This window comes from Pipistrellus kuhlii, unplaced genomic scaffold (assembly GCF_014108245.1).
Source record: "Pipistrellus kuhlii isolate mPipKuh1 unplaced genomic scaffold, mPipKuh1.p scaffold_m20_p_2, whole genome shotgun sequence".
NCBI lineage: Eukaryota > Metazoa > Chordata > Mammalia > Chiroptera > Vespertilionidae > Pipistrellus > Pipistrellus kuhlii.
Genome location: NW_023425515.1, coordinates 48,977,422 through 49,001,497, shown reverse-complemented (window position 1 = coordinate 49,001,497; position 24,076 = coordinate 48,977,422). Strand labels below are relative to the sequence as shown.

At 51.7% G+C, this 24,076-nt stretch overlaps 1 protein-coding gene across 4 annotated transcripts in view; it reads right to left on the bottom strand.

Annotated features, from left to right (window-relative positions):
- ITGB5 (integrin subunit beta 5) overlaps window positions 1–24,076 on the bottom strand; it is a 117,766-nt gene that overhangs the window by 46,305 nt on the left and 47,385 nt on the right. For all 4 annotated transcript variants that reach the window (XM_036444817.2, XM_045583931.1, XM_036444815.2 and 1 more), the window contains 4 exons: window positions 21,290–21,458; window positions 7,041–7,202; window positions 5,531–5,626; window positions 3,766–3,855 (listed from right to left, as the gene is read on the bottom strand). In XM_036444817.2, coding sequence (XP_036300710.1) covers window positions 3,766–3,855; window positions 5,531–5,626; window positions 7,041–7,202; window positions 21,290–21,458 — 517 coding nt within the window. The remainder of the gene's footprint in view (window positions 1–3,765; window positions 3,856–5,530; window positions 5,627–7,040; window positions 7,203–21,289; window positions 21,459–24,076) is intronic.

The window sequence follows — 24,076 nt, the reverse complement described above, 5'->3', positions numbered from 1 at the left end:
CGGTTTGGCTCAGACTCAAGTTACAGAGCGAGGCTCCCACCATTCCTCAGCAGGTTCCCCCAGGCCACACGCCGCTCCCCGAGTTCTCTATTCATCCCGTATCGGTGCCTCATCGGCCTTCCCAATCCTCTCCTGACCCCGCCCCCACAGACAGCACGCTTCCCCAGGTTCCCGGATTTCTGTAAAGAACACAAACTCGTTTCTCATGATCCTGCTCAGAGCCAACGCAACGTGGCTCAGAGAGAGAACACTGCGGCTCGCGCAGCTCCCACCCAGGGGGTTGGGGGGTTGCAACAATGCCGTGCTCCCGTTTTCAGCAGCCCTACCTCCCCTCCTCTCTGCCCTCCCCCCAGGGAAGTGGCGGGCACAGGTTCTTATGCTGGGAGGCACTAGCATGCTCTCAGCTGTCCTCTCATATATGTGATGCTGCAGTGTGGATAGTTTTATAGGCAGGTACGTGTGTCAGAACTTAAACTGTACACCTTACATTTGTACAGTTTATTGTGTGCTCATTGTCTCCCCATAAAGCTGCTTTAAACTGTCCACCGAATTCGACTAGTCATTGTTGATTGTATTCCACACAGCGCTGACTGAGCAGAATGTCTTCCATTTCTGGCGAACACCACCCGCCAGGACTGTGGGCCTGGGTGTCCTTATGCCCTCCTTCATCAAAGGCAGGAGCTGGGAGTCTGAACCTTCACCGGGAAATGCCCTCAGGGGCTGACTCAGGAGCTGGGAACGGACATGCTGGGAGGTGGCTCCTCCCCAGCAGCTCGGAGAACATCCTCAGCGCACCCCAGAGCTTGAGATGTGGTTGCTCTTCAGCCATTGCTCCCCCAAAGGCCCTAGCTCAGCGGGAGGCAAGCTGTGGTTGCCCCACCAGTGAGAGCAGGTCTAACAGCAGCCCCCTCCCGACCCCAGGAGGATGGGGACAACAACCCAGGCTATGGTTCCAGCTCTTGCACTGACTTTTTTTTTTAATCTTCACCCAAGGACACACTCATTGATTTCAGAGAGAGAGGAAGGGAGAGAGAGAAAAACATTGATGCGCCCAGCCTGGGTCCAAACCCACAATCTAGGCATGTGCTCTGACTGGGAATCGAACCAGCAACCTTCTAGGGCAGGGGATGAAGCTCGCTGGCTAGGGCGCACTCTGACTTCCTCAGTCCAGTGCCCAGAGCTTGTTCCCAGAGGTTCACAGCGAGGCATGCGCCTCGAAAAGAGGACAACAAACAGCAGCCCAGGCCCCCTCCTTCCTGCACACGCTCTCTTCTCAAATACGCTCTCAGTTTACTACATTTCCATTCACCGTGGAAATGTGAAAGCCACTGAGCATAACGCTAACCTGGAAACCCTGTCTTACTGGGCTCTTGGTTCTGAGGTGACAAACGGATCCAGTGAATGTTTGGAGGTCAGAGATCAGAAGAGAGGATGTTAGTATGTGGGGAGGGGGGTACGAGAGGAGAAGGAAGTCTTCAGTTTCTCTCAACAGGGAGGAGTGAGGAGGAATCGGAGAATTTGTGGAGAAGAGGACCCTTAGCTGCAACAGAAGTTAGCGGTGGCAGAAGAGAAAGACCGGCCACAAACCCTTGCTGCCCCCCAACTCACATCAAAGCTCCAGGAGCTCAAGGGAGGGCTGTTTAGCCCCCACCCCTCCTTGCCAAGCTCCACGGCTCCTCCAGCAGCAGTGGCGAGGGGACCCCGATGGCTCTGGTCACTCAGAAAAGGGCTGGAGCGGTAGACTGAAAAGTCAACACTGGGAACGGCTGAGCTCCAAATGCTCATCTGTAAATCAGCCGAGGCTGGAAAGATGGTTCATGCCATACACGTGACGCCACAGTGGCTAACTGGTCTCCCAGAACTAATGGTGGTGCTTAAACTATATTTACTCTATGTATAACTCTGCTTTAAACAGAAGATACACTCTGAATCCTGCTTGGGAATTACTGGCCCTGTGAAGGACAAGGCGCGCACTGGGAGCTTTGCAGGGAGAGGACAGCTGAGAGCACGTTAGTGCTCCTAGCACAAGAACCTGTGCCCACCACTTTCCTTGGGGGGGAGGAGGGAGGGAGGTCTGCCCAGCCAGCGTGGCTCAGTGGTTGAAGTATCGGGTCTAGTAATAATTAATGTCGTTTTTAAACATTCGTTTAAAATCTTGCTTGGCGTTGACTTGTATTGACATAACCTTCAAACACGTGGTATCTACAGAACGTGTGAAGTGCAATTAACAAGTTTTGCTTGAAAAAGTTTGTGTTTGGTTTGGTTTTTGTTGCAAAACTAGGGCTAAGAAGATGGCGGATGAAGAGCATATTCGGCACTGCATGCTTTACGAGTTCCAATTAGGAAGAAAAGCAAGTGAGGCTGCAAAAAACATCTGTAGTGCTCTTGGTCAAGATGCAGTTAGCGCCAGAAAATGCCAGCGTTGGTTTGAGAAATTTCGCGAGGGAAATTTTTCGTTAGATGACAAGAGTGGTCGAGGCCGTGTGTCCAATTTTGATCAAGAAGCTCTTCAAGCTCTTTTGGTGCAAAATCCTCAAATTACCCAACAAGAGCTTGCGACAACTTTAAATTGTTCACAAAAAACAATTTCCAATCAATTGCGTGCACTTGGCAAAGTCCAGAAGTTTGGAAAATGGGTTCCTCATGAGTTGACCGACAACAACCGTAATCAAAGAGTCACAATTTGCAGTTCGCTCCTCTCTCGTCAAAACCGTTTGCCGTTTTTAGAGCAAATTGTTACCGGAGATGAAGAATGGGTGCTGTATGTTAATTTGAAAAGGCGGCCTCAATGGTTGGACAAAAATGAGGCTCCGCAGCCCACGCCAAAACCTGACTTGCATGCGAAAAAAGTGATGTTGTGTGTTTGGTGGAATTTTAAAGGAATTCTTCATTATGAACTTTTACCATCTACCCAAACCATTACAAGTGCAGTGTATAGTGCCCAATTGGAAAGGTTAGCCCAAGCTTTAAGAGAAAAAGAACCCGTGCTGATTAATCGAAAGGGCGTAATTCTTCACCACGATAACGCACGACCGCATACTGCAAGAATCACTGCTGAAAAACTGCGTCAGTTGGAATGGGAAGTTCTCCCTCAACCTGCATATTCTCCTGATATTGCCCCTTCCGATTACCATTTGTTTCGTTCTTTGCAAAACTTTCTTCTTGGAAAAAAATTTAATAATGAAGAATGCCTCAAAAATGCAATGACCGAATTTTTTGCATCAAAATCACAAGAATTTTACAACAGAGGGATTAAAATGCTTCCTGAGCATTGGGCACAAGTAGTAGAAAACAACGGCAACTATATTGTTGATTAAATTTTGTTGTATTGTTTAAATAAATTCGATTTTAAAAAGTATTAGAAAACGACATTAATTATTACTAGACCTAATATCAACCTATGAACCAGGAGGTCACGGTTCGATTCCCAGTCAAGACACATGTCCAGTTTGCAGGCTCGATCCCCAATAGGGGGTGAGCATCCACAGCTCACAGGGACCCGCTGATGGTGAGAGTCAGGTTGGCAGAGAGGAGGGGAGGGGAGGGGAGGGGAAGGAAGAAGAAGCTTCAAGCCGGATGGCCTTCTCCACCCCGAATCTGAGCAACGGAGGAAGGCACCAACTCAAGAGGCAAGAGGCAGGAAGCAGAGCCAAGTGCGCCAGCGTGGTGCGCCGCCCACTGAGGCCGGGCAGCTCCCTCCTGAAGCCTCAGGGGAAGAGGTGGGTGGGGGTGGAGGTGGGGATCAGGAAGAAGCTGGTGACTTACACTGTACGCATTGACGATCAGTTGAATAATATTTTTAGAGTCTCCGTGTAAAATCTCCACCGTTGTTCCAGGTATCAGGGCTGTAAAATTCTTGGGGAGAAGGGGAAGAGGAGAAACAAGAAGTCAGCCTATCTGCCCTTCCATGCTGCCAGAGAGGGAGCCCTGCTCTGGAATGTAAGGGGCCCCCACACTGACCTGCCCCTCCCTCACACCACTCGCCAGAGAGGCGGCCACAGGAGGTGGAGGGAGCCAGCACAGGGCCACAGGCATTGCCACAGGCCGTGCCACACCCACTCCTGAAGGTCCAGACCGGTTCCTGCAGTGCCAGCCATGCTCCTTCTTGGAGACCCCTTCCCTGGCAGGTATGGGACAAGGCTGCAAGGCCCTCCTCCGAGGCCAGCACATTCCACCCATTTCCTGCCAGCTCTGCCCTAGTCTATTCCCAGGATCAGCTCAAGGAGGCCCTCAATCTGCTTGGCCTCTTTCCCTAACAGGGGCCAGAGCTGTGAACGGTGGCCCCTGGGGATCTCTGGGTGAGGTCCCGCCACAAAGCAGAAGCAGGCGGCCTTGAAGCGGTTGCCTTTTCTCTTCCGGTTGTGCTAACACCCAGTGTGCCACTTATTAAAGTGACAGGAACATCCAGAACCACCCTCCGCCCGCAGCCTGTCCTGGGCGCCTCCCTGAGCAAGGACGGCTTGGCCCAGGGGGATGCCTTCCCTCGGGGGCACCTGAGAGCACACGCAGCGCTGTCTCAGCGCCTGATCCTCTAAACACGCTATTCCTGGGTGGATACGTGCTATCCTGCTCCCGTCCTCGAAACGAAAAGGAAAAAACAATCCTTTCCCTCGATTTCGTCTTCTGAAATGGATTCAGACTCAGAGAAGATAAAGAGCTCAAGAACGTGGCCTTTCGCCGGCAGTAACCTCAGGCAGGAGCAGGAGATAAACGCAACTGGACAAAGGCTCCTGGTGGCATTCGGAGCGGGAAGGAGAAGGGACCAGGGCCGGCTGCTTCTGGGGTGGGGATGAGGGCCCCACAGCCTCTCCATTCCAAGGAAGTCGGAGGCGAGCTGGGCTTACGTTGAGCTTTGAGGCGCTCCCTGAGCAGCTTGGGGTGTGTGTGTGTGTGGGTGTGTGTGGGTGTGAGTGCTAGTCCCCCGTGTGCCTGTGACGGTGGGAAAAGGCACGCACACCAGGGGAGTGACTGTGATGGTCCACGGGGTGACCTGGAAACAGTCTCTTTTAGCCATAACAGATTCACACACACAGACTGCTCTGTTTCCTCAAGACCTTCCTGGTTTCCTTTTAAGCCACCGATGCCCCGGACTCTGTTGCAGAAAAACCCAGGAGTACTGGGGCTAGTGACTAGCCTGCTCCGATGTCTGTGGTTTTCTTCTGTGCATGTCCACTGTGTGTTGTCTTTCCCATCAGAGTGCCACCCCCAACCCCATGTGTTTCCATGTCATCATCTGAGAAGTGAGAATTCACACTTCCTAAGTTTTCCTCAAGATTAAATGAGACACCACATGTTTACATCCCTTGTAAAGGTATACACCGCTGGGAAAATTGCTTTCATACTGATATTTCCCTCGAGACCAAGACAGGGCTATAACCCATCCCTCCTCCGGCCCTCCCCACACACAGAGTAGGGCTGTCAACGCTCCTCCCCCCACATTCTAGTCCCCCATTTACTTTGGGGTCAGCATGGCCCCCAGAATTAGGACACCGGTTTTCCTCCCTCCCTCCCTCCCTCCCTCCAGGTGTACCTTGTAGAGCCCATAGTGGTTTTTCGTCACTGCAAAGATGAGGTTGATGTTGTTCTCCGCCAACTTCTCTCCCAGCAAGGCGAGGGATGGGTAGTCCTAGGTCCAACGCAAAAGTCAAGCTGTGACACTTCCAGCAGGCTGAGACTCTGCCAGCTCCAACGTGCTCTCAGTCACTCACTGCTGCCATGACAAGCATCTACTGCTGGCAGCCCCTCCCCTACCCAGCCCCAGCCCCCCCACCACCACCACCCAGCCCCAGCCTGGGCTTCCCCTGAGGACAGGTGCAGAGGAGACCCTCCAGGAAACTAGATCCCTCCCCCACCCAGAATGGGGAGGTGATGAATGGTGGGTTCACATACTGGCCCGTATTCCCAGCCTTTCCGCAGGGAAGGGGCGGAGTTGGGAGGCCCCCAAAGAACAGCCTCCACACCCTGCCATCTACCATCGGCACCTATCACCTCTCCTCTGTCCCCGAGAACTTTCCTCTCGACCTCCCTGCCTCATGTTCCTTACGGTAGGCCTCACGCCGGGGCCTGCCAGGGCCCCCCATAGTCCTGCCAGGTCCTGCTCATGGCTCAGAAAGGCAGAGAGGCTGCGGAGCCCTGCACCAAAGTTGGGCCATGGCGGGGGCGGGGGCAAGGGGTGGGATACAAGCCCGGAGGGTGGGAAGAGGCTGAGAGGCCCTTTAACAATGTCCTGAAGGATTTTAAGGGCTAATGATGGGCACAGGGGCCCATTTCAGCTCCACGGTTACCAGGTTCTACAGCGAGGAGTCCTTTTCCTAGACTCCATTGTCCGTGGATACTATGGAAGGCTTGGACACTGGCCACCTCGTGAAACTGGAGAACATGGGCTCGTCCAGCAAAGAAAATCAGAAAGAATTCCTTTCCGGCCAGATGCCAGAATGGATTCGGGAAGGAAGAAGGTATAGGTTTGTTATTATTTGTTTAATTGAACAGTAATTTAATTGAACAGGTCTTGGTAATTGTTGGGACCAGGGGATGGGAATTCATTTCGCTGGTCTATCGATCATTATCCATGTTTGGAGTTTTACGTAAGTTCCTTTAAATTACGGGGCCCTGGTCGTAGATCACTGGGAGTGGAAAGTCCCTGGGGCCTCCCATTCCACTCAGAACGCCCTCTGCCCCCTCCTGACACCGATGGAGCCCAGTGCTAGGAGCTCACTCCTGGAGTCAGGAAGCTTTGGCCTGGTGTGTCCTGTAACTTCTTATCTCTGCAGGAGCACAGGCCCCGCCCTCCTCTAAGATCACCTCCCCCCTGGAGCTTATCCTGTCTCCCCAGATCACCCCTTCCCTGGGGGGAAACACTCCCACTTCAGTGCACAATGACTGAAAGGAGCCACGGGCAGGAAGTGCTCCCAGTCAAAGAGGAGTTCTGGAAGCCCAGATGGAGAAGGTGGACTACGGAAACCCAATCCCAACCAAGGACAGGAATGTCACCGCAGGGACCCCAGGCAAGGTCCCGGGCGGCGCTGGGGCCCAGCCCTCACCATCTGGTTAGATGCAGAGTACTCATTGGCCTCGTTCAGGTGGCACTGGCCATCGTGTGGCTGCACCAGGCCCCCCAGTTTCCCGTCCAGTGCGATGTGGGGCACGTCGTCCGTGGTGAAGACCAGCAGGTGCAGGGCGTCCTTCCGCCAGCCGATCTTCTCCTGAGGGGAGCAGAGGGTGCGTGGGTGCAAAGTCTCTCTGGGCCTCCCCACGCCTTCCCGGAGCTCCAACAAGGCACTGGCCCGTCTCCAGGGGGTTTTGGTCTGAATCAGAGGCACTCCCCCGTGTACTGGGGACACTGTTAACCACCAGATGGGAACCCACAGAGTTCAGAAGAGACACAGCCTGGACTGGGAGCCCTAAATGATGGAGACAGATTTCCCAGGCGTGGCTCACCGAGGCCCAGGTGCCTCCAGCCCAGCACACTCCTCCCTGCCCCTTTCAGTTCCCTCCCGGGGCTGCGACCCCTTCTAGACTCACCTGCTATTCTTCCCCCAGAACAGCCTTCCTCCCAACTCTCACAGCACACTTGGGCTGGCTGGCTTGTCTGAGATGACGAGGAAGTCAATACCTCAGTTCCCAAATTAGACTGAATCGCTCAGAATGAAGTGTTCAAATGACCAACAGGCAGATCTGCCGTTACGACTATTTGGTAAGATGGGCCAGCCCTCCATGCCAGCAGGTGTAAACCACTCCCATCACCAGCAGGACCCACTCTGGTGTTTAGTTTCCCCTTTGCTGCTTCACTATAGGGAATACGCCCATGCTTCAGCCAAAGGCACGCGCTCAGTGCCGTCCACATTGTGATGGGGACTCTGCTTCTCATATTTAGCCATTTGCAGCCCCAACGCTACACAAAAATACTCCCACTCATTCTTGGGAGCAGCTAGACCCTGACACAGAGAAATAAAAACTGAGGTAAGGTTGCTGTCTTACTAATCTGCCTTATCTAAACGAAAGGGCATCCCAAAATACATTGGTATGAAGGATTTAAACACTGTTGACACTGGATACCGAAATGAGGACTGGATTCAGGGACTTGATAATGAAAAGCTATTGCTCTTACAGCAGCTAAGAGGTTGAGGGTTTCTTCCTCTCTGTCTTTTCACCTTAATGATGGATAAAAACAGCCTTCAAGAGCTGTGATGTTTTCTCACTTGCTCCGAAAGCAGCATGAAAATAAAAAAAAATTTTACATCACAGAAAGTCAGAGTAACATGAGAGAGAAAAGGGGTTTGAAAAAAAGATGAGTGAGGACAGAAAGCCAGGAGGCCCTTCTGGTGGTGAACACAGAGACACCGGGCAGTGTACCTGTACAATGGGACACTACTCAGCTGTGAGAGAAGCAAACGACCGAGACACAACAGGCTGGATGAATCTCAGAAGCATGTCCGTAAAATAGGAATAATAATACCTAACATTTATTGATCACCTCCGTTATTCCATTAATCTTCACTGCAACCCTTGTGAGGAAACTGGCATTTAGAGACATTAAGTACCGTATTTTCTGGCGTATAAGACGACCCCCTAGTTTTACGGTGACTGACTGGGATGATAAGAGGTTTTTCTAGGCAGAGGAGCATTGTGAGCTTAAAATCCTTCAAAATCCTCATCATGTTCTTCTTCTGACATCATAAGTTCATCAATGACCTCTTGTGGGACATTTGTAAGACAGTCATCATATGGTCGTCTTATACGCCGAAAAATACGGTATCTAGCCCAAGGCACTGAACCATCAAGGAGCCAGAGGCAGATTGCTTACCTCTTACCCACAAAGCTGAACTACCCAATCACAGAGGGAGAGAAGAGAGATGAGTGTGTGTGAGTGTGTGTGTGTGTGTGTGTGTGCGCGCGCGCGCGTGTTATAAATGTGACAATTCATAAAAGTACATGATAGGCTCTCCATCAATGGCTGCCAGAACCCACGTTCGATGCTTGTTGGATTTAAAGGTTGAATCTGAGATGGAAATAGCTCCACAGATGAAGAGTGGCCCAGCATAACAATCATAAATCCTGTTTTCTCCAAAGTGCCTGGTTATGTAAGTGATGTGAACAAACTGGGCCCAGGCTTGGACGGCACAGAATGAGTCAGGGCAGGCTTATTTTTTCGGCCAGGCTTTGCGGCTTGGAGCTTTCACAAGTGGTGACTCCACAAAGAATTTACATTCAAAATAATTTTCCTACTGACTGCCAGGTCAGCAGAGCTATCTGTTTTCAAGTCTTAAGTTCTGTATTCCATGTTTGGGCAGAGGGTAATAGTGGAAAAACACATTTTTATTTTTTTTAAAAAGGAAAACACATTAAAAAATGAAGTACGGCACAGAGGCCAGAGCATGTGGGCTCTGGAACAGATGAGGCCGAGTTCAGCCTTTGTTCCGCTCTAATTGCAAGGCCCCGACTCAGCCTCCTCACCTCTCAAAGCCTTCAGTCCTGTCACCTGAAACATGGAGACAATCCCACTTTGCAAGGTTCATGCTAGAGTTAGACATAATGCATTTAAAAGTACTTAGGACATAAAAAGAACTAAGAAAGAACTGTAATAATTACTCTAAGCCTAGTAATAATTCTCACATGTCTTCACTTCGTTTACTATTGATATGTGAGGCTCCAATTGTCACAAGGACTGTGAGTATTGCATAGCAAAGAGCTCATTAAAACCACAAGATTCCGCCACACCTAAAAGAATGGCTAAAATTAAAAAGGCGGAATGGGTGACGCAGAGGAGGGTCCAAAGGTACAAACTCCCAGCTATAAAATAAACAAGCCGGAGATTTAAGGAACAGCATGTAACTACAGTTCACAATATTGTGTTGCATAATTGAAAGTCGCCAGGAGAGTAGCTGTTACAGTTCTCACCACCAAAAGAAATTGTAACTGTGTGATGGATGGGTGATGGATTTATTAAGGTGATCATTTAGCGATATAATATATACAAATATTGAATCATTACACTGTACTGCTGAAACTAATACAGTGTTACGTCAATTACCGTATTTTTCGGACCGTAAGACGCACTTTTTCCCCCCCAGAAGTGGGGGGAAAAGTCCCTGCGTCTTATGGTCCAAATATAGCCTACACATATACTTTAAAAAAAAAGTTTCTTTACTTGCCCGGCTCTGTGTGGTCTCTGTGTGCTTGCCCGGCTCTAAAATGGTTCTAAATGCTGCTGTTTACTTTACAGGGTTGATTACATGTGTTTATGACTGTGATGTTGGGTTTTAACGCACATAAAATATTTTAGGACACTATTTGTTTCAGAATCTTTTTTTCTTCATTTCCCTTCTCTAAAAACTGGTGCGTCTTATGGTCCGGAGCGTCTTATGGTCCGAAAAATACGGTATATCTCACTTTTAAAAAGATAAAAAAGACTAATCACACCAAATGCTGATGGAGATGTGGAGGAGATGGAATTACCACGCACTGCCAGGAGGGATGGGAAATGGCACACGTCGCCTTGGAAAACTGGCCGTTACTTGAAAAGTGAAGCACCTACCACATGACCCAGCCTTCCCACTCCCAAGCACAGGCCTATGAGAAATGGAAGCACACATCCAGAGACTCGAACGGACACAGGCATAGCAGCTCTCTTTATGATGAGCAAAAACTGTAAGTACCCAAAACAACCCAAATGTCCAGATGGAGAAACGAACTGTGGAACATCCCTACAATGTGATACTACTCAGGAACAGAGGGAATGAATGCAGACACTCCACAGCACAGACTAATCTCAAAATAATTGTGCTAAGTGAAATAAGCCAGGCCAGAAAAAGAGTCGATACTGCATTTGAAAATTTTAGCAAATGCAAACTAATGTATAGTGACAGAAAGCAGGTTAGTAGCTGCCTAGGGTAAGGGTATAGGAGGTGCAGGAAGGAGAAATGGTATGTTCATTGTCTTGACTGTGGTATCTATCTATCTATCTATCTATCATCTATCTATCTATCTATCTATGGATATATATATCTCACAGGTGTGTATGTATGTCATATATGTGTCAACATTTCCAAACTGTACACTTTCAATATGGGTAATAAATCCATTATACCTCGATAAAGCTGTGGGTGTGTGTGTGTGTGTGTGTGTGTGTGTGTGTGTGTGAAGGCTTGGTTTGCTCAGAGAGCTGTTTAAATACAACAAATCACATGAATAGACTGAGATAAGTAATGGGCTGGGAAAATCACTCATTTTTGTTCTGGGGCAGCATCCACATAGCAGTCAGGGGCTGGGCTCAGACATCTGGCAAACGCAGTTCAGCCCACATCTGCCTCGGCTTGTCCTTATGATCTTAATGATCCTCGGCCAGTTACTCAATCTCTCCCAGCTTCAGCTTCTCAGCTCTAAGGAGCAGATGACAAGAGTACCCATAAAATAGGGCTGTCTGGAGGGTTAAACAAAATGAATTAAAAGAGCACCCAGCTCAGCACCTGTGCATGTTAAGTAAACAGTCAAGAACGACAGGTTTGGCCCTCGGTATTGGAAATCTATGATCTGAGGCTGCAGTCCAGAAGCACACAATCTTAAATCTTATCTTTGGGGTGCAGGGTTATGGGTGATGTTTATGCCCTTTCTACGTACCAGCATTTTCAAAGTTTTAGATTAACTATATTCTCTTTTTATAGAAACAATTTTAAGACAAAATATTTTAAAGACCTAAACTTTTCTCCATGCCTCTGATTAAAAACAAGAATTTTAAAGGCCAGTTTAATTCAACATGATAGAGGTCAGTCTTAGATGAAAATGTCAGAGGTAGGCAGGACAGAAACCCACTGGACTCAAGTCTGGCCAATTCACTCATTCTCTCTTTGTTCACTGGCCACATCTGCATCAGATTCACCACAAGGTCTGTGTCAGCCTTCAGACACGCACTTTCTACACTTGCTCCAGGAGGTGACTCCGCTTTTTCCGTCACCAACACAGAGGAAGGTAACAGCACTTGCCTCTTGCCTATTCTGGGCTCTCACAGCATCTGGCTCCACAATCCTGGTTGCCTCGTAAATACCGGGGCTGCCTCCTGGCATCTCCTCCGATCTCACTGAAAGAGGCTCCCTCCGCTCCTCCCTCCACCAGGAAACGCAGCCACTGGATTCCCACCTTCTTTAGAGAATGTGTACGGTGGTCATTCTCTCTGCTTCCTTTCCTTGTGCCAAAAATCTTCTCATAACCAGCCCTGGCCAGGTAGCTCAGAGGGTTAGAGCATTGTCCCGATACGCCAGGTTGTGGGTTTGATCCCTGGTTAGGACACATACAAGGATCAACCAATGACACGCAAATAAGTGGAACCACAAATTTATGTCTACCTGTCTTTCTCCTGCCCCTTCCCTAAAATCAATCAATAAGAAATTTTTAAAGAAATCTGCTCATAACTCACTTTTAGTAACCCTTCTTTTGACTCAGCTACTCTGCCAATCTCTCATTACTCCTCCCTCCCTCCCTCCTTCCCTTCCTTCTTTCCCAAACCTAATCAACTTATTGCCTCTACTTCCTCTCTTCAATTCCTTATGATCTGACCTGTCCCCATGACCTTTTCCTCTCGTCTCCCAGACAGTGATTCTCAGTTCCGGCTTCCCGCCTCCCCCGCAGTGGCTCTGTCCTGGCAGCACTGGAGGCTCCTCTAGGGAGCTTCCCCACATGCTGTGCCCAGTGGTCCTCTTACAGCTGGGCTCCCCGGCAGCCCTGTCATCCAGGTTTCTAAAGCTCCCTCAGTGAGTCTGCCGTGAAGTCAAGGCCGAGAACCTGGCCTGAGGTTGTCACCAGCCCCACAGACTTCCTCAGGCCACGCTCCTGTGGCCTCTCTGTTGCTGACTGGGGCCTCCACTGAGCCCTCCTGCCATTGGCTTCTGGAACCCGGGACCGTCCCACTCCCCCAGGCCGCTCGGGCTGCTTGCTGGCTCCATCTCCTCACCCTGCACTTCGACGAAGTCAAAGGTAACACTGCCCCCTGTAAAGATGCATCCAAGTTTGCACATCTGCCTGGATGACTCACAATCACATCCGCTGCCACTTGCTTTTCCTCCAGAGTTTCCCTCCCAGATCTGTGCCTTCACCCGGAGCTCAGCCTACCGGAAGCCGCTGCACCAGCTTCCCTCCAAATCCCCTGCCCTCCAGGCTTCCCACCTGTGCAACGGGACCAGCAAATGCCTGTCCTAGAATCCTCTCGACTGTCTTTTCCATCCCACTGCCCTGGCCTCCTAACAGCATGCACCCAGTCCCGAACCCTGAGTTCTCTCTCGTGGTCCGTTCCCATGACCTGGGCTGAGCTGGAGCCTCCGGGTTGTGCTGCACCTTCCCCTGTTCTCCCTAAACACACATGGTGAGCAGGCAAAGCCTGAGGCTCACCTCCCGCCTGGCCACCGGCCTGCACCCTGTCACCCCAGGGTGCTCTGTGACCCACATTTACTCCCACTGGCCCAGGTGAGCCGGATACATGGTTAGGTGGCCTGGCCATGCTATAATACATGCAAAGCAGCCATCCACGGACTCTGGACACAAGTGTCAGGAGTAAGTCAGTGGCTGGGGGAGCCATTACCACACCCCAAATCTCTGATCCCATCCAGGTGGCAAGAAGCAAACCCTCTAGCTTTGTGGGGACCAGCCATCCCAGGGCTGGGACTGGGGACGGCTTTCTCGGAGGAGGAACTCGGCGGAGGATCTGCATAAACTCTGTTCCGTGCTCAGAAAGCAGCAGAGATCGGGGGCTGAGGGGAGAGAAGGGGCGCAGGGCCCAGGCCCGGAATAACAAGCGCTCAGCCTTGGCACATGCCCAGCACCCGCAAGGAGCGAGGGAATGAACACATAAACAAAAGCGGGGTTGGGGACCAAGTAACCTCCCTCACAACGTCCTCACGTCTCAAATCGCTTCGCTCACAATTCCACCAGCTATTTAATATGCTTTGGAATCTAACAAACATCTTTTCAAACGTTTTTTAAAATCCTCATGGAGGACATGCTTTTATTAATTTTAGAGAGTGAAGAAGGGAGATGGAGGGAGGGAGGGAGGGAGGGAGGGAGGGAGGGAGGGGGAGAGAGAGAGAGAGAGAGAGAGAGAGAGAGAGAGAGAGAGAGAGAGAAATCATCGATGTGAGAGAGAAACATCAATTGGCTGCCTCCTGCACACGCCCTGACTGAGAGTCGAACCTGAGATCTTCGGTGTGCAGAACCGCTTCCAACCAACTGAGCCACACCAGCCAGGGCTCTAACAACATCATCTTTTATTTTTAATATATTTTATTTATTTTCCACAGAGAGGAAGGGAGAGGGATAGGGAGCTAGAAACGTCGATGAGAGAGAAACATCGACCAGCTGCCTCCTGCACACCCCCTACCGGGGATGTGTCCACAACCAAGGTACATGCCCTTGACCGGAATCGAACCTGGGACCTTTCAGTCCGCAGACCGACACTCTATCCACTGAGCCAAACCGGTTTTGGCTCTAACAAACATCTTCATTTAAACATACAAATACGAGAAACACTAAAAAGCTATCTTAAGTAAAAGAATTTAATCAAGTCGCCTGCCATGCACTAAGATATGAGAAAACCAATGGCAATTGCAGAAAGGGTGACAGGGCCACGGGATTGTCTGCAAGAAGCTCAGCGGAGTGGGGAGGGGAGGGGGCCAGGGAGCCAGTGGGATGGCTCCTGGGGAACCTGGGCAGCCAGGCCTGGGAGTCAGGCAGGGCGATGAGGGACTCTGTGAAATGTGAAGAGGAAGTGGTCCACGAAGAGTGGAGAGGGGAGACTGAGCCTTCCAGCCTTTGAGGAGAGAGATAAAAACTGGTTCCTCCCAAGAGTGAAGACAGACTTTCCGGCTTGTTCATCTCCCACATCTGGCTCTGGAGTGAGGGGCTAAAGGAGAGAGAGAGCAGGACCAGGGAGGAAGGAAGCAGTTTCTCTGTTTGAGGACATGAGCCTCTGGCCTGTGGGCAACTTGGGTCTCTAGGGTTGGAAGGAGTCACTCGGGGATTGCAAAATCTGAGGAAGGAGGAAAGTCACTCAAGGGACTAGAGCAGGCTCCCACGCTCCCCACCTACCTGCAGCCTGGCCCCAGCCCTCTCGTACAGCGCCCCCCCCTCCCCCCCGACTCTCACCCACAGGCTAAGGAGACGCCAGGGGGAAGCCATCAGGAGCAGAAAAGCATTTCTCCGCATCCGCACAAAGCAAGCTGAGCCTGGCATACGAATGAGCACCCACGATTGAGTTCATGGTCACGGTGGCCCATGATAAGGCAGCTCAGAGGGGCACCACCAAGAACCACAGAAGACAGGCTAGAAGGGGCGCCGACAGAACAAAAGCACCCGTGGCTACCGAAGAGAAAAAACTGGCTCAGAGGAAATAGCGGCACCTAACGTTCAGGAGGAACCCCAGAGGTCGGCTTGTCCAAGCTCCAGCCAATGTAGAAACCTTCCGTGTGGCACCCCGACACACTCACAGGGTCCCCACACACACTCACTGCCACATCTGGCAGCTTATTCTACTGCTGAGCAGCGATCCCTAGAACATTCTTCTTCATGTTGATTCATGAAGCTTCCCTAGCACATGGAGTCTGCCACGCTCCCACACTGCTTTCTGAGGTCAGGCCACTTGCTGCTTCCTGGGGTGTCCCTCCTCCTGGTTAACCTTTAACCCCGCCCCGAGGACGCAGTGCCCGTCTCAGCACCATCCACTCGGCCTCTCCGCTTGCTCGCTCTCGCCGTCAGTGTCTGTCTTAAACACAGCCCCAGAGGCGGACGCGGCTCCCTCGGTGGGGTCTGACGGTGCCAGGAAGCAGGGTTGGGACTTGGCCGGCGAATCCTGGAGGGCGTGTCCTATGTTTGGCAGCTGAATCTTCCGAGGGGCTCCCAGGAAGCCTGGGGGTCCCCTGAGGCATTTCACAGTGACTCACACAGGGACCATGACAGCCCACAAGTGAGAGAAGCAGGGGAGTGCAGGGGAGAGCCTAGAACACCGATTCCTGGGAAGCTGAGAAAATCTGAGGCCCCGCTCCGTGTCTTCCAAAACAGGTGAACGCGTGCCTGAATGTTAGGCTGGCTGGCTCGCCTTGGCGGGCTGGTTGGGAGACAACACTCGCTCATCCAGGGAGCAGTTTCAGCGATGACAGAAACACTACCTTTAAATGCCCGGGTTTTCTGGTCAATCCGTCTAATTAAAATTAACGGTCATCCATATGAACGGATCCTCTAGCCCACATGTGTCAAACACAAGGCCCGCGGGCCAAATCCGTCCCGCCAGGCCTTGCAATGTGGCCCGCACCGCGCTGTCATCACTGCACTCCGCTGCGTTTCCATCACAATGACAGTTTATGACTGTTCAGTAAACCATTCGGCCCGCGATTTAGGCTGGATTTTAGATTTTGGCCCCTTCTCTGATTGAGTTCGACACCCCTGCTCTAGCCCAATGTTGTTGACACAGCCTGTGGGCCCCAGCTGTCACTGGAGAGTCAACGGCCACATGCTCCCTCACTGCTGCCAAGGACCCTCCATCTGAAAACGTGTCTCCACTGCACTATGGGTGAGAGACGGAGAGCCGAACCCATGGTTCTGAGACGCCCTCTGAATTATGGATGAGCAGGCAGACGTCGGAGTTCCCATTTCACAGACAGGGGAGCTAAGGGCAAAGATAAGCTTGTTCATTCAAAGGGCTGGGCTCCATCAGCAGACTGACCCCGGACAGGACTAGGGGCTGCCAGAGCTGATAAACAGGAAGCTCTTAGCTCCGGAGCACAGTAGCATGTGCAACTGTCTTCCCCCGGGACTGACTCAGTCCTGCAAACCGGGTCACGTGGGAAGCGGAAACGGCTCCTTAGATGAGGACTTGGCTCCCTCTGGAAGCACACGCCTTGCCCCTCTCCCTTCCCGCGATGGGCGCTCTAATGTCAGGATTAAGAGCACTAGCTTTGGTGGGGGAAGTCCCATCTCTGGCTCTGTCATTCCCAGCTGTAAGGCCTTTGAGAAGTTACTCAACCTTTCCAGGCTTGTTTCCTCGTCAGGAGGATTAACGAAAATAACTTCTGTGGAACATTTGGAAGCTAGCCTCCCAAAGCATTTGGCCAATCATTGTCAATAGCATCATCGGCATCAGAGCCTCAGGGGAAGCAAAGAGGCCACGGTGACCCTGAAGGTCAAGAGTGGTGTGATTCACCTGCTGGGTCCTAAGGGACGAGGCCTTTCAGAGTCTGTGCACTCAGCTGGTACCTGAGGTACAGTATGGACATCCATCATCCAATCGAAATGATGCTCATGAGGGCAGGTGCTGTGGCCCTTTCATCTCTGCATCCCTCACAGCACCTACCGTGGCAGCTTGCGCACAGTGAGAACTCAATAAGTTGTCAAAAGTCATAACAGAACACTGTACATTAGCCTTCCAGGCAGCCACCGAGAGAGGCAGAACAGTTTGGGAGAGGAGGTGAGGAAGGAAAGGGAGCTGACTGACGTGACCAACCAGGGGAATGAGCTTGGGTGCTGAGGCGTCTGAATTCCACCCAACACGTAATGAAAACAAGGTTAGACTCTTCTGTGATCCCCCAATCTTCCTGACATTCAAGCCTATTTTTGTCCCTTTATAACAATAAACATGTTCTCAATAATAGCTCTTTCTCCTGCTTCCATCCGTATTTCGTAATAAAAAATATATTTTTTTTAATCTGTTCTGTGATTGAACTTGAGGGCAAAAGTGTAATATTTCTTTCCTTGGGGAAAAGAAATCTCAGCCTGTGACTCAGGACTTAGACACTGGCCTCGAGTCCCAGCCCCAGCCCCAGTGAGCAGGACATGCCAGATGTGGACTCGATGGAGAGTCCAACCCAAACTGAAGAAGAGAAACACTGGGACGTGTAAGGCCGAACCACAGGAGCTCTCTGTTTCTGTGGAGGAGATTATCAATAGCCAATTATCAACTATCCTACACATGAGCACCCATGATAGAGTTCATGGTCATGGTGGCCCATGATAATGCAGCTCAGATGTGCACCGCCAATGACAATCATTTCATATGGTCCCATCTAATGTTTACAAACAGGTTCTTTTATTGACTTTCTGGTGGATCCGCCAGCTCAGATCACATCCCCGAGGACAGGGACTTGTTCTCATCATCCTTTAGGTTTCGTCACCCTTCCTGCCACTGCACACTTCCTGGGGGCTTGGTAGATGCGCTCTGAGTGGGAAAGTACTGCCGAGTAACCGTACTTCCCATCGGCTTTAGGGGACGTGTAGGAAGCACGTGGCATGGGGGCCGCCTGGTGTGGTGAGAGGGGCGAGAGGGTGGGCCTGGGGGCTCCTGGACTTCGGGAGCGCAATGGAATCTGCAAGGACAGAGCGTCTGTTTCTTCATCAAATGTGTTCCGTGAACCTGTGATGTGCGAGGCAGTTGGGTGCACGGTTCAGAACACAGGCTGGAAGGGGCTGCTACAGATCAAAGCAGTGGTTCCTGGCAGCAAAACAGACTCTGAGGAAAATAGCCGCACCTGATGTCTGGAGAGAAAGAGACAGGTCCCTGTCCTCAGAGAGCTTCCTGTCTCAGAGGAGGGACAGAGAGCACACAGGGAGTGGCTCAAATAAAATAACGTGGGAGCTGGGTGCATGTGGCCGGGATCTGGTGCTCGGGACTCTGACCTGGCCAGGAGGACCCATCGGGCAGGGCTCCCCCTGCACAGACAAGGAAGCGGAGATCTGAACCAGAGGTGGCCGTGGATTAGACATGAAAAGAAAAGAGGGTTCAGGGAAGGAGGGAGGGTGCGTAGGCAGAGCACGGAGGGTGCCCGGGCAGTGGAGCTGGTCTGCAATAGGGGATACTTGTCATTACACTTTGTCCAAACCCACAGAATGTATGCCAAGAGTGAACCCCGGTGTGAACTGGGGACTTTGGAGGACAATGATGTGTCACTATAAGTTCATCAGTTGTGATAAATAGTATACCACTGCGGGGGGAGGGGTGTTGACAATGGGGGAGGCTCTTTGTGGGGGGAGGGGGTGGTATATGGGAACTCTGGGTACTACCTGCTCAGTTCTGTGAACCTAAAGCTGCTCTTACAAAATAAAGACTGCTAATAAAAAAGGAAAGAAGAGCTGGAGAACAGAGGAAGAATATTCCAGACAGAGGAAACCGCATGTGCAAAGGGCCTCACATGAGTCAGAGGAACCGACTCGAGGTCACTGGCTGGAGGCAGAGGCAGGGATGGAGTCTGGGAGAGCAGTGCTAGAGGCCGGGAATAAACCCCATCTCTTTTCCTCTTGGCCAAACGGGCATTTAAAGCAGAGAGGAGCCGTCACTTGAAAGGAAAAACTGACGTTCCCACCAGGTACAGAAATACAGCCTGAGGTGTCAAAGGGCCTCCTGATTTCCCCTGAAGTTCTCAGACAGGGAGCCAAGGGGTGCAGACACCTTCTATGCAGGAAGCAGGGCTTTATGCTGGGAAATCAAAGGAGATGCAAGGTCTCTCGCACAGCGTGTTGTAATTCTGAGCTGTAATTGAGGCAGTTCTCACGAGCAGCTGAGGGCAGGGCAGGGAAGCCCAAAACACAGCTCACGGGTGGGGAGGCAAAACCAGGAAACATCACCTCCTTGACTAAGTCAGTCAGTGATTCCAAAGTGCACATTAATCCACAGCTCCTTAACCAGCAGAAAGCCAGGGAGGGCCTTCGCCTCCTCCGATGCAAAGCGGCATGGGCACGGAGCTGCATGCCTCTGCTTTAAGCATCGTCATGCCCTTCCCATGAAGAGAATTAAACAGAGTCATATCACTGGCCATTGCTTCGGCCTGTCGCTGGGTTCTTTCCGAAGCCTTAAAGGTGATTTTTCCCCCTCCTCCCGCCCCACCTCCAAATGAACAAAATCTCAAGACGGGAAGACAGAGGCAACCTATGTTTTCCCTGCACTGCTCGTCCCTGCCAAGGAGTGGATTTGGCAGCATGTCTCTGAAGACAACGCCTCATCCCATCGATGCATGCCCGTCAAAATACCATTTTCCTTTCTGAAGCCAACGTAGACACTGTCTATTCTGTGATGCATTTGAGAGATTCAGAGCTGAGCACACTGTAGCTGTGTCCCATCTCGCTTTCTCGGAAAGCATCGGGGACCTCCGAGTCAAACCCCCTGGCTCGGCCGGCAGCTGGGAAGGGGCCACCTGCAGCCGCCCCAGCCGGGGCCTCTGGGAAGCCCTCCTCTCCAGGGCGGCCAGAGGACGCCACGCGTGACCAGCTGTGGGACCGAGAAGAGGACCTTCTTCATGCTGTTCCTTTCCCTTCGCCGTCTTGGTCAATTGTTTCGGCTTCTTGTTTCAGAAAGGAAACTGGCTCTCTGGTCACCCTGATGGAGCAAGTGGAGGGGAACAGAGCGAACCACACTGGGCACAGGCCCTCGAGGATCAGAGCGTGTGAGTGGCCAGTGAAGTGCTTATCGCCTAGTGAAGGAACAGCGGCCGCTGATACAGCTTCTCCAGACAGAGTCCCAGCCTCCTTCCCGGCCCTCCCCACACCGCAGTCCGGACCCCCCCACCCCCCCGCCCCACTGCCGAGCCCGCCTCACGCTTCAAGGAAGCTTTGCCAATTGCATGTGCTTTGTGATGACCACTATGGAAAATTTTCAAAAAGTATGCATTGGGATAGCAAATTCAAGAGTGATTTTTATGCTTTGTTGTTGTTACCGGCTTGTTTTGACAGCAGGCCATTATTTTAAGAAGAAGTCATTACCAACATTCCAATGATATATTCTGCTGAGACTGGAACCCTCAAAGCGTGAGTTCATTTCTGACCTAAGTCTATGCCTTCCCTCTGGATTCATGGCTCACAGAGGAGCAGGAGGAAAACAAACAAACCGAAATGCAACCAGCGATGACATGCAGTTCTCCCCTCCAGCTGGATCCTCCACCATATTTAAGGTTTACCAACATCGGGCCAGAAAGCTCGATAAGCTTCCATGCATTTGGCTGGACCTTTAGATTTTTTTTTCCCCTCCTGAAGAGATGCTAAAAGCCAAATGTATAAACACACAACAGCTGTCTCCTGGCACCGACAGCATCCCATTGCTACAGCCACACCCCGACACACAGAGAGATACACGCCAGCCGGATCCATCCCTGAGCTCGGGCCCTGCTGGCGGCAGTAGCTTTCCCAGGGCCCACTGAGCTCATCCTCTGACATGGAAGCCACATGCTGGGGCGGCTCAGAGTCTGCCCTGTCCTGCAGGCAGTGTCCACGCCCACCTGACGCTTTCTTCCCAGGCCTCCCACGCAGAGCCAGGACCGGAGAGGAGCGTTACCTTGCAGACAGCGGCCTGGAGTATGGCGTCGAAGCCGCCCTCGGGGGCGTCGCGGTTCCGGGACACCCTCTGTTTCCGAACTTCCTCGTTGAAGCTGTCCACTCTGTCCGTGAGAGGCAGCAGGTGGCGGAACCCAAAGGAAGGGACGCAGTTTGGGAACAACTTGTAACTAGAGAGAAAGAGGGAAGGAGTCACTCTTCCATCACGGTCTCTACATCTTAAACAACCCACTACGCTTGAATTTTTGCCCGGCACCTACTGTGTGCCCCAGGGACCGGCACAGTGGAGAGAACAAAGAGAAATAGTCTCGACTCTCCAAACATCGAGCTCTACACCGCAGGCAAGACAGCAGATGCCAGGTTGTGAGTGAATGAAAAGGACGTGTGGGCGAGAGGAAGCAGCGGTCACACCAGGCTGCTGGGCTCAGAGGAAGACTCAGGGAGCGGGGCCAGGGGTTTGGGTGCTGGAGGCTCAGGGTCGGGGCAATGTTGAGGGAAGGGAACGTGGGCAGCTACTCTATGAAACCAGCTTTCCTACTCGGCTGCTGTCATGCGGCAAAGGATCACATAACCCCTTCCCGTCAGCCCCCTCAGAGGCCACAGGACATGCTGGCACATGAGCCAGTGCTAAATGCAACAGAAATGGAGATGTTCTTTCTGCTTCTTCATTCATTCATAAATATCACAACACTCAGCTATCAGCTCTCCCAGGTGCAATAAATATCATTTAGAAACCAACCCTCTCCCAATGGAAAACTGTATCTAGACGTTTAGAAAGAGGGAAGTGCCACATCTCAATAACAGGTTAATGCACCGTATTAATGAAACACTGTGCAATCTCATCGTGAGGTGCAGGAGGGATCCCCAGCCGCCCATGCTAGGAAGGAGGAAGTTGGATCCCAGTTGTAGTTTCAGGCGTTTCAGCCGATGAAATAGGGAGGCCAGCGGGGCTGCAGTGCAGAGAGTGAGGGCAAGGATGGGCTAAGAGGAGGCAGGGAAGGCAAGCTGGACCAGCCTGCAGATCTGTGGACATGTTAAGGAAGCTTTCATTTCAGAACAAAAGATGAAAAATAGACACGAACCGAGGCCTGTGGGAAAGCCCTGTGCTCCAATGCCAGCCCTGTGCCCGGAAAGGGAAACAGGCTTAGCAATTCCTAGAGATCGTGCCTCCCTGTGGCCAAGAGGCGGTGGCCAGGGCAGGTCTGCACAGGCTCCCTCCTCCTGCAGAGGCCATCTCTGGCTCCCTGAGAGGCCACTGCACTCTCCTGGGACCAATAGTGCCTGCTCCGTCCGCCAGGCACTAGCAACTCGCCGGCTCTGGACAGTCAATCCCACCGGCACAGCGGCCACGGCTCTCTCCAGATGGGCAGCAGCTAGACGTTTCACCACCTGCTGTCCTGTTTGTTCACTCCTTCCTCCTACCCCCAAATCTTCACCTGCACCTTGTGCTTGGACAGGTCAGATTCCTCTCACCCGTGCCTGGGGCCACCCAAACTTTTCATCCCTGTCTCATTTTTCCAGAAAGAGAAGGGTCGTAGAAATTGCATTGCCATCTGGAAAAAGGAACGAGCTGAGGTCTCCTCTGGGGTCATCTGACACATGGACAGGCCTAAGAGGAAGTACATACAAACTCCCCCTTCCCTCTCCCTCTTCCTCTCAGCAGCTACTCCCTCCTGTGTCGTGCTGGTCCATGATTTAGGCCGTCAGGTATGTGCTGACTGTCGCAGTTAATCAGGTTAGCTAAGGAAAGGGAGGAGAGGCGCACAATAATAACAGCCGTTCAATGAGAAAACCAGAAGAGCTGTGACAAGCTCAGCGAAATTGGCTCAGCATTTTTTACCTTTTCTCTTTCATCCCTGAAAACAGCAATTAAGTACAGTTGGCCCTTGAGCAATGTGTGTGTGTGTGGGGGGGGGGAGGGGGGGGGGGTTGGGGAGTGTTAGGGGCACTAACACCCCATGCAGGTGAAAATCCACATATGATTTTTTATTCCCCCAAAACTTAACTACTAATAGTCTACTGTTGGTCAGAAGCTTTGAGGATAACATAAACAGTCTTTTAACACTGATTTTGTGTGTTTTGTATTATATACTGTACTAGAGGCCCAGTGCACAAAATTCGTGCACGGGGCCAAGGGGTGTCCCTCAGCCCAGCCTGCACCCTCTCCAATCTGGGACATCCCTCTCACAATCCAGGACTGCTGGCTCCCAACTGCTTGCCTGCCTGCCTTCCTAATTGCCCCTAACCACTTTTGTCTACCAACCTGATCACCCCCTAACCACTCCCATGCCAGCCTAATTGATGTCTAACTGCTCCCCTGCCAGCCTGTTTGACCCCAACTTCCCTCCTTTGCCGCCTGGTCACCTCTAACTGCCCTCCCCTGCAAAGTTGATCGCCTCCAACTGCCCTTCCTTGCAGGCCTGGTTCCTCTCAACTGCCCTCCCCTGCTGGCCATCTTGTGGTGGCCATCTTATGTTCACATAAGGGCAGTTATCTTTGACCACATGTGTTGGAGTGATGGTCAATCTGCATATTACTCTTTTATTAGATAGGATAGAGGCCTGGTGCATGGGTGGGGACCAGCTGGTTTGTACTGAAGGGTGTCCTGGATTAGGGTGGGGGTTCCCTTGGGGCATAGGGCAGCCTGAGCGAGGGGCCTGTGGTGGTTTGCAGGCCAGCCACACACCCTGGTGACCCAAGTGGAGGCCCTGGTATCTGGAACTTATTTACCTTCTACAACTGAAACTTTGTAGCCTGGAACGGAGCCAAGTCTTCTGCTTGCTCCGTG